Below are 15,423 nucleotides of genomic sequence, written 5' to 3'. Positions count from 1 at the left end.
TGGTGAGTGAAAAGGGAAAATACTGAGAAAAAATATGTTTTTGCGAAAAATAATCAGCCTATTGATTATATTGTGTTAGCTTACCCCAAGATCTGTTCTTTCCTGAATTTCATATAAGAATGAATACACATTTTACGCAATATAACTTAAATTAAAGACTAAACCATAATTTCCCTATTTGCCACTGTCCCAGCGGAAGTTCACGTTGGTTTTTAGTGTCGCAGTGCTGCCATCTTTAGGTAGTAACAATGATATTACAACTACAATTTGTGTGAGATATTGTGCGCTCATTTCCGTTTTCTCTTAGGACATAAAACATGGATTTTAAATGATTGAAACGCTTTATTTGTTATATTTTACGTATTTTCTCTTATCAAAGCAGTAACGAAACCGAAGACTGAAACAGCGTTGGCTGACGGTAACCCGGGCGACCGTTTTCTGCATCAGTACCCGTATTTCCGTACTGATATCTACTATTTCTCTCAATGACAGGACGACCTGTGCTGAAATAACCAAACATGAGGCGTCACGCGGTAAAGTTTAATTTTCTAAGTGCCGTGGATCAAATAAATATGTTTGAAAATAGCAGACCCAGGAGCGCGTTTATAACGGTGTGATGCGGACAATCAGCTGATCATCACTGCTGCTGCTAGTATGATTGATATGTAAATATGCCGAATTTTTACAATTATAATCTGAAATATTTGTCAGTGACGTTACATAACATTTAGAGACATACTACAGCTACATCATGACATTCAGGCTGTGTTTAGTGCTTATTATGGGATTTTATTTCTGTTTAGAACATGAAGCAGAATGATTTTGCTCTCTTATGTTGTCTTTGGTTATACAGGTAACGTTAACGTTAGATTGAATTGGTCATAAAATGGAGGTTCCTGCTGTAAACCAGAGCCATACGCAACCACCACAGGAGATATGGGCCGAACAGAGCCACTACAGGAACCCAGCCATGCCTTCTTTAAGCTGTCCAGCTCCTCCACATCACTATCCAAACCTGACCCCGGATCAGCAGAGAGCAGCATCCAGTGTGACCACAGTGAACCACATGACTGTACCACGTCCACCGTCACTGTACTGGGACCCGTCACAGCAATCACACCCAGGTAAGCAACATGAGCTATGGGGAATTTCCATATGTGATGGAAAAAATCAAACATGATACTGTTTTTTTTTTACAGATGCATTTAGAGCTGTTCCTGAGTTCACAAATATGTCAGCTCAAGGGATGCCACAGAAAAGCTACTCATTACCAGTGAGCATGAGAGTGTTGGGGATTTTTTATTATTTGTTTTTATTATTATTTATTTATTTATTTATTTATTTATTTATTTATTTATTTATTTATTTATTTATTTATCGTCAATAAATAAATTTTGTTTATTGTTATTATTATTATTTGTTATTTAAGTTGAATAACTTTGTTATTCAAAGTTATATATCAATATTATTTAAATAATATTTATATCATATTATATTATATCATATTATATTATATTAATTTTATTAAATTACCAATAATTTAAGCAATTAAAATAGTGCATATAATTTGGATATAAAAAGTTTTATTTTTGCATTTTAGATAACTATAATAACCCTGCCACCGGCAGTTTTGATTCTGGATAACCTTAATATTATTTAGTGATTAAAAGCATAATAACATATGGTTAGTATTAAACACATCAAACTGTCATTAAAAATGGAAGTTTAGGAAAATCAAAAATTATTGTAGTGCTAATAATTTCGATATATATTGTTTTATTTTCATTTTATATACAGTACTCAGCATAATTGAGTAAACCCCATTTTGAAAATGAATATTTTCCTCCATTTCTTAGTTAAATAGGTTATATATATTGGTGCATTTAAACAGAACAGATTTTTTTAACAGATATATTTATTAAAACAATATTTTAGTCATCAAACATATTTAGAAATTAAAAGATAATACAATTAAATTCAAGCAAGTATTACAAAAACAATTTACAACCTACAAAATTTCAAGTAAATTTTTCCGTTTTTGCTTGATTTTAACTCTTTTTTTTTTATTATTATTTTTTATATAATTTATCTCTGTTTACTAATTTTTGGACTGCTATTGTAAGCTATTTTGTTAGATAACCTCTAGATTTGGCTTCAGTAATGACTAATTTAATATATATGCACAAATATAATATTGTATAGCTTCCTATTAAAAATATGAGTTTAAAAGATAGATTTGTGGGGGGTGTACTAATATATGCTGAGCACTGTAATAACCCTGCTGCCAGCATTTGTGATTGTGGATAACCTTTACTATTATTTAGTGGTTAAAAACATCTTAACATTAGATTAGTATTAAAAATATCACAATTCCATTAGATATGGAAGTTTAGAAAATTCGAAAAAATCACAAAAAAAGGTTTCACGTTAAAATTTTTCACAGACAGAGAAAGAAATTTAATGAGCAAATGCTGAAAAAGTGACGTTATTTGTCAGCTTGTGTGTAGTTAGAAAAAGTGAAGCGTTAAATTTGCCCTCTGTTTTAATTGTCTCATTCTCTTCTTTTACAGAAACAATGAGTCTCACATGAATTGAATTTACCCAAGAATCATTTTATTGTCTTGTGTTTTGTCAGACGAGCCCAGTGTCTAAATTAGAGTCCCGGTATGGCCTGGATCCTCAGCTTCTTCCTAGTGTGGTAAAATCTTCTATTCTATCTTCTATCTGCTATTATTTAGTAAGGCTTCTATCGTCTGATTTAGTGGTGTAAAGTGTGCTAAAAAAACATACTCAAGATGCATATGTGTTGCAAATATCCAGGAAACTACTCAAAGTAAGTTTAGTATCTAAAAGTACTCAAGTGGTTTGAGTAGTGAGTATTACAATGTGATATACTACACAGCATAACATTACATAGCCTGCAAATAAAAAAAGTAGCTTGAATTTATTTTATTATCTATATAAGTGTATTTCTAAGTCCAAATTAAGTTATTTCCCATTTATGGACTATACATTTAAATTGTGAGATGAAGTTAATGTGAGAATCACACTACATTACATTACATTAATATATGGACTTATAACACACGACAGGTTTTGCGTTTACATGCAGAGCGAAATCAGTGTAACATAAGGGGCAAAAAACTACCTGTGACGAAATGCTAATTCTTAGTTCATGCACATTGAGCCCGGACTAAGAAGCTATAAGTTGGGCCAGACGGAATCTGCGGACGTTTTTTGCTATTTCTGCTGAGTATTTTGGTAAAAACTGTGGATTTCTGCGGAATTATTTTTGGAGTATCATAACTAAAACCTTAATATGTGAAATAAAAAAATAATACCTTTTTAACTTTTATTTAATGTTTAAAATGCAAATCTAATTGGATTCACTTTATTTGGTAACAAAACAAGTATTTGGACAAAGCAAGTCTCATATAATATATCTACTAAAAGACGAAAATATTACTTTACACACTGCATTGTACATAAATCAAATGAAATTTTCATATTAGTCAATAATATTACTGTAATTAATTTAAAAACTGAATAAATTTAGTTTTACAAACATTTACTCAAGTAAATAAACAGAATTAATGATGGGCTAAAAATCTGCGGAAAATCTGCGAAATTCTGCATGCACAGATTCCATGTGGGCCAGTGTCCAGCAGCTGGAGCCGCAAACCAGGCTCATGCAGCACTTGTGAAATACATGGAATGTGTGCATGTGTTTGAAAACGAAACATTCTGTAGTGCAATTAAATTTTTGTTAAAGGCCATTTGGTGATTTCAGTCATCATACAATAGGCATCCTTTATCTTCTCAGCAGTGACATACAGTGTAAACAGTTTCTTGGTTATTGTGTGTAATGGTTTTGCATCCTCTTGGGCACTTTTAATCCTTCCATGCTGTGTGCCGTTTTTAAAAAGCGGCCGTGTCTCGAGGTCGATCTGTCTGATGGGATTTTTCTGTGCACGATTTGATTTGACGAGAATGACAGAACTGAATACCACTTCGCTAATCACCATAGACCTAAAATAATTAAACTAAGTAATGACTGTAGGTTGAAGAAAAATAGCACAATAAAAGTACCTGTACAGCACTAAATGTGTACACATTTTTAAAACTACTCACAGCACAGAACAATTCCTGAACTGCTCAGTTACAGTAATTTAAGTATTCATTACTTTCCACCAATGTTCTGGATGGACAGTATAGATCTGTTCCTGTCACATTTCTCACCTGTACATTCAGTGAACTGACAGAAGGCATGCTAATGTGCTTACACATGTTGATTAAAAGTTAGCATATGGGCTAAGAATCTAGCTGTGATGATCGGGTTAGTGTGCAAGTTTTTTTTGAAGGCATATTTTTTTCTTTTGAATGACTGAGGGCAGTCAACTTCATTTCACAACAGAGCAGCTGAACATGTCTCGAGTGAAAATAAACATTTTGTTGTTTGAATACGCACTGCAATGTCTTTAAACAAGAACACTAATATGTCTATAAAGGCTTATATGTTACAGTGTATGTATTTGAGGTCTGAGAGCAGATAGGCTGCCAAGATAGAGAGAAATTTCGATGGTCGGCTGCTTCTCACTTAGGGCTGTTTATGCTATTGAGGGAGAGATTGTTAGTAATGGATTTGGCTTTCCCCCTCTGATGACATGTAAAATAAGTGGGATTGTCAATCAAAGTGGTTCTGCAGATTGCTTTTATGAAAATTGATTATAAAAAATAGAACTAATTAACACATTTTTAGAGGACATTAAAGGCTGGCTATAATGACACAGTATTGTTTGATCCAATGCATAATAGGCCCCCTTTAAAGTTAGTTATAGACAGTAGCCTACTACACCTAAGTAACCTGTGCATACAGTAGCATTTAATCTTTTATCATAAAAAAGAATGAATGTATTCTGTAGCTACAACAAACTTTGTAATCTGTTTTTAAAAACATAAGTTGATGCCATCATTTTAATGACAGACAAATTGCAAATTTGCACACATTCGCTGGTCAAAAACCTGGCTGTGATTGCTTTAAAGTTTGACACAAAGCAAATGAATGATCCTTGTCAGCTTAAATATATTTAAAAGAAATTAGATTTATGATGGCATTACCTTTAATCACATTATATACGGTCACAGAATGATAATTTTTTATTGCATGTAGTCTAGTATTCTATATTCTCCACTCGTCTTCACACATAGAAACATAGTAAAACATGTTTTACTACTGTACTGTTGTATTAGCTAGTATATAAAAACCATCACAGAATCAGGTCACTGAAATCTTTATATTTTTGCAGAAGTAATAATAGCTGACACAATTTAAGCGTTTTACTGCAACTGTACATTAATATTTTCACTCATTTTTCATTGATAGTTTATTGTAATTGTGATAGAGAGCTACAGTACCAATGGTCACAGTAGATTGCTGATTTAAAGAAGCCCAGAAAAACTGTTTTTAATAGTAAATAATAAATATAAAGCTTCTGAGAGAAACTGCAAATTTGCACACATCCGCTGGTCAAAAATCCACTTGCATTAGAGCTTGACACAAAGCAAATGAATGATCCTCGTCAGCTAAAATATATATATTTATAAGAACTACTGATAGACTGATTCATTAACATTTAATCACATTACAAAAGTTCACAGAAGGATTCATTTGTATTGTGTGTATTTGCTAGTTATTTAATCTTTTAGTCTAGAACTACCGTATATATATTCTCTGTTCGTCGTCTTCACACATAGAAACATAGTAAAACACGTTTTTACTACAGTACTGTTGTAGTAGGTACTAAATAAAAACCCTCTCAGAATTAGGTCACTCTAAAATCTGTATATTTTTGCAGAATTAATAATATCTGACACAATTAAAGCCTTTTACTTCAACTGTACATTAATATTTCACAAATTTTTCATTGATAGTTTATTGAAATTGTGATAGAGAGCGACCAATGTTTACCGAAGATTGCTGGTATAATGAAGCTCCGAAATCCTGTGTATCTACATGTTAAACCTGTTATTATTAGCGAATAATAAATATAATGCTTTTGAGAGTATTGTTTCATGTTATTGATTGGTGATTAGGATTTATGCAACATTCAATTTCTGCATCCTGTCTCTCCTAAATGTGCAGGTGCAGGTGATTAAAGAGGACAAGATGCAGTGGGAAGGGAAAGTGTTTGCTTCAGAGTCCAAATCTTCAGTTCCTCCTCTTTCCTCAACCTTGTGCACCCTGGAGGACAGAGGTACTGCACTGTCACTGTAGACTAATTTAGAAACATTATCCTTTGACCTCGTTTACAAAAGAGCATAAAACATAAATGCGATGCACCTGCTTTATCTCATCGCGACAGCTTTTGTTGTGCTTTTGTTGAAGATTATTTTGACGTTAACTGACTTCAAACAGCGATGGTGCCAGAGACACAAAGGTAGTGAAAAATTGACAGCTGTTATTCTTATAAACAGACCTAATTATAATCTCAAACACAGATGCTGTTTTTCAGTCTCATAAATACAGCAGCACATTAATGGTGGAGTCCTGCTGACAGAAGCACAGACTACTGTTTATTTTTTAATGAGGCTATTTTAAAAGTATTAATCGGTCATTTAAATAATTAGAAAGATTTTTTGTATTATAATGAATATTATTAAATAAAAATATTAAATAATTTAATTATTTTTGTGAAATATTGTATTGTTATTTAGTAATATTAGTAATATAGTAATTTAATAATAATAAAATACTATAATTAAATACTACTATTACTATGTACTACTACTACTACTAATAATAAAAAAAAAAAAAACAGTTTGGCACTTTTTGGCTAACTGTACCATCACCAAAACCATCACTTTCAGGTGGTGGCCTATAAAACGTATCTCTTTGATATTTTTTATGTATCCGTTTATTTATTTATTTATTTATTTATTTATTTATTTATTTATTTATTTATTTATTTGTTTGTTTGTTTGTTTGTTTGTTTGTTTGTTTGTTTGTTTGTTTATTTATTTATTTAATTTTTAAGAAAAAAATTTAAATGTGATGGATTATATGATTTTTTATTTAGCCAGAAAAAAAAACAATTAAGATTAAGATCTCATTTACAAGGGTGACCTGACCAAGAGGTGCGCATCACACGCCTTATGAAAAAAATTAAAATGAATAAAAAGTAAAGATAATATAAAAATACAGTTTAGTTATTTCTCTATACCACATACCAATATGTTAAAAACACATGCATTGAGAAATGACCTGTTGTTGTTTGTTATAAAGGATAGAGCGAAATGATTAATTTGGGATGGGCTCAGATATTTTTAGTTCAGACTGAAAGTATTCTAGAATGAGGGGGCAAATATTAAAAGGGGCAAACAACACTAAATGTTAAGAATTTATTTCATTTCATGAATTATTGTAATTATATTAATAAAAAAAATAGTAAAATATTTCCCAGTACTGGGTTGTGGCTGGAAGGGCATCTGGTGCATAAAACATATGCTGGAAGAATGGTTGGCGGTTCATTCTGCTGTGGAAACCCCTGATAAATAAGGGACTAAACCAAAGGAAAATGAATGAAAAATAAAGTAAATACATGAAAGATGACAGTAATGAGAAAATGGTAATTAAGAAAGTATATAATAATAGTGTGTATGTGGAATTATTTGCATAAGCTCTGTAGTTTATCGGTGTCATGTCGACAGGTTAGGTAATATAGTAAGATTATAGCTTATATTTTTTTAAAAAACACATTTATATTACTGTATAAAATGGCTCCTTTTTTCAGCGTTATTCTGCACAATGGACAAGTTTCTGTGTCATAAACAGAAAAAAATTACATTCTTTAAATTTTTCGAGTACATACGAGTCTAGGCCAGGTGTGGGCAAACTTGATCATGGAGGGCCAGTGTCCTGCATAGTTTAGCTCCAACCCTATTCAAACAGACCTCCCTATAGAGTTCAAGTGATCTTGAAGACACTGATTAGTTTGTTCAGGTGTGTTTGACTAGTGTTGGAACAAAACTCTGTAGGGACACCAGCCCTCCAGGATTAAATTTGCCCATCCCTGGTCTAGGCTTTCAAATAAGACATTCTTTTTTTATATTTTGCGACATGCTGTTCACACACAGGCAGTAAAATAATTAATGAATACAAATTCTTAAATGTTGCCTTAAGTAGGGCATCAAAATGGCATAGTGGGTAGCATGATCACCTCACAGCAAGAAGGTTGCTGGCTCAAGTCCTGGCTGGGTCAGTTGGCATTTCTGTGGGAAGTTTGCATGTTCTCCCTGTGTTCGCGTAGGTTTCCTCTGGGTGCTCTGGTTTCCCCCACAGTCCAAAGACGTGAATATAAGCTAAATTGGCTGTAGTGTATGTGTCTGAATGCAAGAGTGTATGCCTGTTTCCCAGAGTTGGGTTGCGGCTGGAAGGGCATGCGCTGCGTAAAATATATGCTGGATAAGTTGGCGGTTCATTCCGCTGTGACGACTCATGATTAATAAAGGGACTAAGCCAAAAAGAATATACAGTATTATTATATATTACAGTATTTAAAGGCATAGTTCACTAAAAAATTTTAATTCTGTCATCATTTACTCTCCCTTCGCTAGTCACAAACTTGTGTGAGTTTCTTTCTTCTGTTGAACACAAAAGAAAATATTTTGAAGAAAGTAGAAAACCTGTAACCATTGACTCCCACAGTATTTGTTTTTCATACAATAGATGTCAGTGGTTACAGGTTTTCAACTTTTCTCAAAATATCCTCTTTTGTTCTCAACAGTAGAAAAAACTCATAAAGCTTTAGAGCCAGTAAATTTTCATTTGGGGGTGAATTATCCATTTAATGGTCATGGATAGAGAGCAATGCTACTGTTGATGTGCTGTTAAATAATCTACCAGCATGCTAACCAATAAAATGATAATATTGCATAACACAATGTATACTCTCTTTTTTATTTCTTTGCTCTCTACTGCGCTTCCCAGGTAATGCCACACCACGTTATGTCCGCTGCACGACCTACAGCTTCCCCGTGGAGGCTCCGTCAGCCCAGAAGAGTCATCTCCCGCTGGGTGCAATCGTGTGTCCGCTGGCCAGACCTCCGAGAGGAGAAGTATGAAAGAAGTAGAGCGCATATAGTTAAGGGTGTGCGAAATGTAAAAGCATATCCTGAAGAAAATCTCACCTTTGTTTTTCATATGTTTGCAAAGATGTTTAGTGACGTTAGTGTCATTTTGTCACCTTCACATCATCCTCAGTGTTGTTTGATCCATTTAAGTATAAGCTCCTCTTTTAAACGTGTTATGGGAATGTTTTCCGCAGCGTGATGTGCCAGCGTGTGAGGCAGGAGATTGTGTTAAGGGCTGTGTTCACTGCGGGGCCTTCATGAGCCCTGCTATGAGCTGGCAGGACTGCGGGCAAAGATTCTACTGTCCTTTCTGTGACAAACTCACCGAAGGTATGTCTTGTTTGGCTTACAGTCATTCTCAGTTTTCGGGTAAAGCTGTGTACTGTATTTACACACTGTAAAAAGCAATTAGTTGACTTTACCTAAAAAAAGCTAACTTGTTGCCTTATAATGATTAAGCAAACAAACTATGCGCATAATTATAAAGGTTTAATCAATGGGTTTACTGATTTTTTTATGTAAAATAATTGTGTTGCATTCAAGGAATTGTGTTTGCTCCTTTTTAAAGGCTTTTCACAGTGCAGTTAAAGTAAAAAAAAAATGTTTTCCTTTCTTTTCCAATATTTCCCAAATTATGTTTAACAGAGGAAAGATTTGTTTTTCACAGTATTTCCTATAATATTTTTCTTCTAGAAAAAGACATTTTGTTTTGTTTTTGCTAGAACAAATTCAATTAAAAAAAATTTCACAGATCTCAGGAATTATCAAAACATGTATTTATTTACACAGTAACACTCACAACAGGAACTGGAGCATCAAACGCTAGCTGGATAATGAGTCGTAACAAAAGAACACCAGACAAAGAACTAATGACACTCATAACTAGGGCCAAACAGAATCTGTAGACATATTTTGCTATTTCTGCAGAGAATTTTGTAAAAAAATTGCAGATTTATGTGGAATTATTTTGGAAGTATCATAACTAAAAATGTATATGTGTTATTTATGAAATGAAAAATAATACCATTTTAACTTTTATTTAATGTTTACATTGCAAATTTATCTAGATCCGCTTATTTTGTAAACAAAGCAATTATATCATATAATATATTAACAAAAGACAGAAAATATTACTTTACAAACTGTATTGTACATAAACCATATGAACATTTTCATATTTGTCAATAATATTACTGAAATTAATTTAAAAACGGAATAAATATAAATTTACACACGTTTACACAAGCAGATAAATAGACTCAATGAAGGGCTAAAAATCTGCTGAAATCAGCAGATTACTGTGCTCACAGATTTCATGTGGGCCCACTTATGGGTAAAAATAGACAAGACATGATTAAACTTTATACATACCAGTGTGTGAACTAATAAACATTAATAAATGGTGGCAAAACAGAATAAAGGAATCACATGACGTAAACAAAAGCACATGGAACAAACACATGGGACTCCACATGACACAACAACTACATGAACTCAACACAGACACAACTCGTGACAATATTAATAGCCCTCGTAAGCAATATATATTTTTTGATTAACTTGCCTAGTTGACCTAATTAACCTAGTTAAGCCTTTAAATAACTCTTTAGTCTGAATACTAGTATCTTGAAAAATATCTAGTAAAATATTATGTACTGTCATCATGGCAAAGATAAAAAAAAATCTGATTAATTATTAGAAATTAGTTATTAAAACTATTATGTTTAGAAATGTGTTGAGAAAAAAAGTCTTCTCTCCCTTAAACAGAAATTGAGGAAAATATATGAAAGAATTAAAATTTAACTGGAGGGCTATTATTTCAGACTTCAACTGTATGTGTTGCCATCTTAACTGTCTTTTTTTTTCTTGCAGTGCCATGGCAGTCCTATCAGCCCACCAATCAGGGTCGCCGTGTCGACTGGGAAAAAAAACCTGAGCTCAGTCTCGGCTCATATGAGATCCTGGAAAAACAGACGGTAAGAAAGGCTGTGAAATTTGTTTTAAGCATTGTATTTTTTCTGCTGCGTATGTTCTTTGTATTGTGGTTTACTATGGTACACATCAGCGTTTGAAAGTTCAATATAAAATTTATTTAGTTATTTGGCACATATAAAAACATCCTCACGTCTGACCAAAGTGCAAACAATAAAACATTAATATTTAAAAAACAAGATTAATAACAGATGAATGTTTATAAACAGAAATATCTGCAGAATTCTGCAATGTGGAAATGCCCACGTTGTTGCCATTGTTTTAAATAACTTCCAATTCAGTTGGGAAAATGACAAGGAATAATAAATGGCAGAAAATAGTAAAACTACTTGCTCTACAAACAAGAGTGTTTTTATGTTCTAGCAGCATAACAAGCTGCTTTTAATGTCTAAAAGTGAATGAGGTTCAATTAGATTCCAATGACTGGATTTTACATTTCTAGTGGGAGTATAAAAAGCTCTGAAAGATATCTAGGGGCTAGATTATATAAAGATTTATACACCAGTAAGAGAACTTTAAAATCAGTTTTCAATTGAATGGGCAGCCAATCCAGGTCCCTCAGGATAGGGGTAATGTGGTCACATTATGATTTCAGATAGAGCAAATTATATAAAGCAACGAGAGTTTATTAAGTCATGACTTGGACTAGAGTGCTAGACAGAATCTCTACAGTTTTTGCTATATATGTGCAGGAATTTCTGTTTTGTTCTGTTCTACTAAAAAATCTCAGGATTTATGCAGAATGATTTTGAAAGCTGAAGACTTACACATAAATTAGTAATAAAAATGTCTTAACTTTTACTTAAGGGTTAATGTGAAGCCAGTTATAGCTCTCTCATAGAATACATCCATCAAAAGACAAAAAATATTGTTTTACAAATTGTATTCTACAAAACTCATCTAAACATTTGCATATTACATATTATATTTCAAAATTGTGAATTAAAAAAATATACACACACATTTAGTTTTACACTCATTTACATAAGTAAAATAAATAGAATTTTCTGCAGGCGTAGATTTCACGTGGGCCCAGTCATGAAGACCTATTCAGTAGGTCATGATTCACACTCAATAAATAATTAATTTGTATAGTTTTTATTTTAAATTTTTCAATCATAAAAAACACCCTTTTATCCCACAGTCAATCACATTACTTTATTAGTTAGACGGCCAGTCAATAATTAAAAACAATCTCATTTTCATTTCAGTATACATTAATTAACCACACAAGAAGTATTTACCTTCATCTTTATAAGCATTACTTCACAGGAAAATAGCATATTGATTATCATCTTTCACTTATGTCTACACCAATTCAATGAAATTCTTACAGTCCAAAACATTAAAAATACATTTTCATTACATTATTGTGTAACTACATGCTCAAAATCCATGATTCACAACATTATAGCTAAACAACAAACCATTAAAGAAACACAGAAAGGTCTAATTCCTCATTCATTCCATGAGTGATTTTAATATATGAATCCAGAAGGCTTTTTTTAATCATCTTTTATTCAGATTAACTCCTCTATGTGACTCAAACACTTCTACAGTTACTATACATTCTAGTTGTTTAACCTCATGTCCAAAATATATTAAATGCCGACTACTGCCTAGTCATGATCTAACAATCTAAGGCCCTGTTTTGCTATTAGATTGAGCATAATGTGGCTTAATACAAGGCGTAAATGGAGCATAAATTATGTGTAATCTACCTTATTTTGCAATGTGTAACTAAGCTCTTTTCTGTGAATGTGTTAAATGGCTAGCGATAACATATACCAGTAAAAGGTCAAACTGCTTGCACTACAAACCAGTGTGTTCATGTCAAAATCAACTTGGCCTTTAATAAAAGCTTGTGATATTCTCCGATGGAGAATACAAAGAAAAGGGACCTCAGATTGTCAAATTCACCCTCATGACCATTGAGAATGGCCCCAAGTTATTCAAACGAAAGAGAAAAAACTGTGATAGTAATAATAATAAGAGATGCCACTGATAATAATAAGAAACTTTTCTTAGGTACCAAATTAGCACATTAGAATGATCCCTGAAGGATTATGCAACACTAAGTGCTGGAGTAAAGTTTTAACCAAATAAGTGAGAATAAAAGGCTTATTTCAACTATACACTGCAAAAAATGCTTTTCTTACTTAGATTTTTGTCTTGTTTCTTGTCCAAATATCTACAAATTCTTAAATCAAGAAGCATTTTCTAGACAAGCAAAACATATTGTCTTGTTTTAAGAAATAATAGGCCAAAACGAAGTGAGTTTTTCCTGAAATCATGCAAAATAATCTGCCAATGGGGTAAGCAAAATAATCTTGTTTTTCAATTTGTGATAAAATTATTTTGCTTACCTTATTGGCAGATTATTTTGCCTAATTTAAGGAAAAACTCACTTTATTCTATTTAAACAAGACAATATATCTAAAAAATACTTTTAGATATTTGGACTAGAAACAAGACAAAAAAATCTAAGTAAGAAAAGCAATTTTTGCAGTGTATTTTTTAAAGCTACGCTAGATTATTATATTCTGTACTTCTCAGTTATTATATTGATACAGTTGAAGTCAGAATTATTAGCCCCTCTTTGAATTTTTTTCTTCTTTTTAAAATATTTCCCAAATGATGTTTAACAGAGCAAGGAAATTTTCACAGTATGTCTGATTATATTTTTTTGTCTGGAAAAAAATCTTATATCTTTTATTTTGCCTGGAATAAAAGCCGTTTTTATTTTTAAACACCATTTTCGGGACAAAATTATTAGCCCCTTTAAGCTATATTTTCTTTCGATAGTCTACAGAACAAACCACTGTTATACAATAACTTGCCTAATTACCCTAACCTGCCTAGTTAACCTAATTAACCTAGTTAAGCCTTTAAATGTCACTTTAAGCTGTATAGAAGCGTCTTGAAAAATATCTAGTCAAATATTATTTACTGTGATCATGGCAAAGATAAAATAAATCAGTTATTAGAAATGAGTTATTAAAACTATTATGATTAGAAATGTGTTGACAAAGTCAAAGTCTTCTCTCGGTTAAACAGAAATTGGGGAAAAAATGAACAAGCGGTCTAATAATTCAGGGGGGCTAATAATTCTGACTTCAACTGTATATCTGAATTTTCAAAGGGTTCTGTCATGTTATTCTTTATCATTTTTACCCAATTCGTGATATTGTAAACAGGGTAAAGCTGCTGTTTTGCTGCTGGCGATAGATGTTTCTGCCGCTGCAATGAGAACTGGGCAGCTAGACCACATCTGTCAGCGGATTTGTTCTCAGTTGCAAGCTTTAAATGGGTAAGGGTCATTCAGTTTTTTAACATTTTTACTATCCAGTTCCCAAAGTCCATCCCTACATTGTTTTTCACTCATTATAGGTGGTATTTCACTCATAATACTTTTAGATTTTGTGCCATTGTTTATCCAGCTGCAGGCACACACATGTTTCAGGTTACTAGATCCAGGCTGGAATGAACCATATATGGATACTAATGGATCAGTTACAGTTTTGTATCATTAAATAAGATATCCCAAGAACTTCCACACGAGTTAAATTATACGTACAGTATTTACTGACAATACACAAAATACTACAAATACAATTGGATTTTTTTCATTGATATTTCTTTTGGTCAATAAAATGCACCATAACATTTTTGATTTATTAGATATTTACTTGATGTTTGTTTAGCCTTTGTTCACATTTCCAGGTTTCTCAGTAGCAGAAGTCATCATAGTTGGGTAAAATTAGAGCACAGTAAGTAAATGAGAGAAAATAATGTGAGACTAATAACTGTAGCCAAAAGAGAGAACAATGTCAAATTCACTGTCCTGCCCTATCACCCTGCAATTCAAATGCATCACATACAGTTGAAGTCAGAATTATTAGCCCCCTTCAAATTTTTTTCTTCTTTTTTAAATATTTTCCAAATGATGTTTAACAGAGCAAGGAAATTTTCACAGTATGTCTGATAATATTTTTTCTTCTGGAGAAAGTCTTATTTGTTTTATTTCGGCTTGAATAAAAGCAGTTTTTAATTTTTTAAACACAACTTTTGGGACAAAATTCTTAGCCCCTTTAAGCTATATTTTTTCTCGATAATCTACAGAACAAACCATCGTTATACAATAACTTGCCTAATTACCCTAACCTGTCAAGGTAACCTAATTAACCCAGTTAAGCCTTTAAATGTCACTTTAAGCTGTGTAGAAGTGTCTTGAAAAATATCTATTAAAATATTATTTACAGTCATCATGGCAAAGATAAAATAAATCAGTTATTATAGATG

General features: G+C 32.3%; 1 protein-coding gene across 3 annotated transcripts in view; it reads left to right on the top strand.

Annotated features, from left to right (window-relative positions):
* The first annotated feature begins 258 nt into the window (after positions 1–258).
* Positions 259–15,423, top strand: part of si:dkey-13n15.2 — a 31,461-nt gene continuing 16,296 nt past the window's right edge. For 2 of the 3 annotated variants that reach the window (XR_015491119.1, XM_087253381.1), the window contains exons 1-9: positions 259–665; positions 854–1,124; positions 1,200–1,273; positions 2,636–2,698; positions 6,143–6,254; positions 8,987–9,114; positions 9,324–9,459; positions 11,002–11,105; positions 14,319–14,431. Coding sequence is in view for 2 of the 3 variants with exons in the window: in XM_087253381.1 (XP_087109507.1) it covers positions 887–1,124; positions 1,200–1,273; positions 2,636–2,698; positions 6,143–6,254; positions 8,987–9,114; positions 9,324–9,459; positions 11,002–11,105; positions 14,319–14,431 (968 nt within the window). In the remaining variant the exon portion in view is untranslated. The remainder of the gene's footprint in view (positions 666–853; positions 1,125–1,199; positions 1,274–2,635; positions 2,699–6,142; positions 6,255–8,986; positions 9,115–9,323; positions 9,460–11,001; positions 11,106–14,318; positions 14,432–15,423) is intronic. The other variant, XM_087253382.1, reaches the window with a different exon arrangement.

Source organism: Danio rerio, chromosome 5 (genome assembly GCF_052040795.2).
Source record: "Danio rerio strain M-AB ecotype USA chromosome 5, GRCz13ab, whole genome shotgun sequence".
Taxonomy (NCBI): Eukaryota; Metazoa; Chordata; class Actinopteri; order Cypriniformes; family Danionidae; genus Danio; species Danio rerio.
This window is presented reverse-complemented; position numbering and strand designations above follow the sequence as displayed.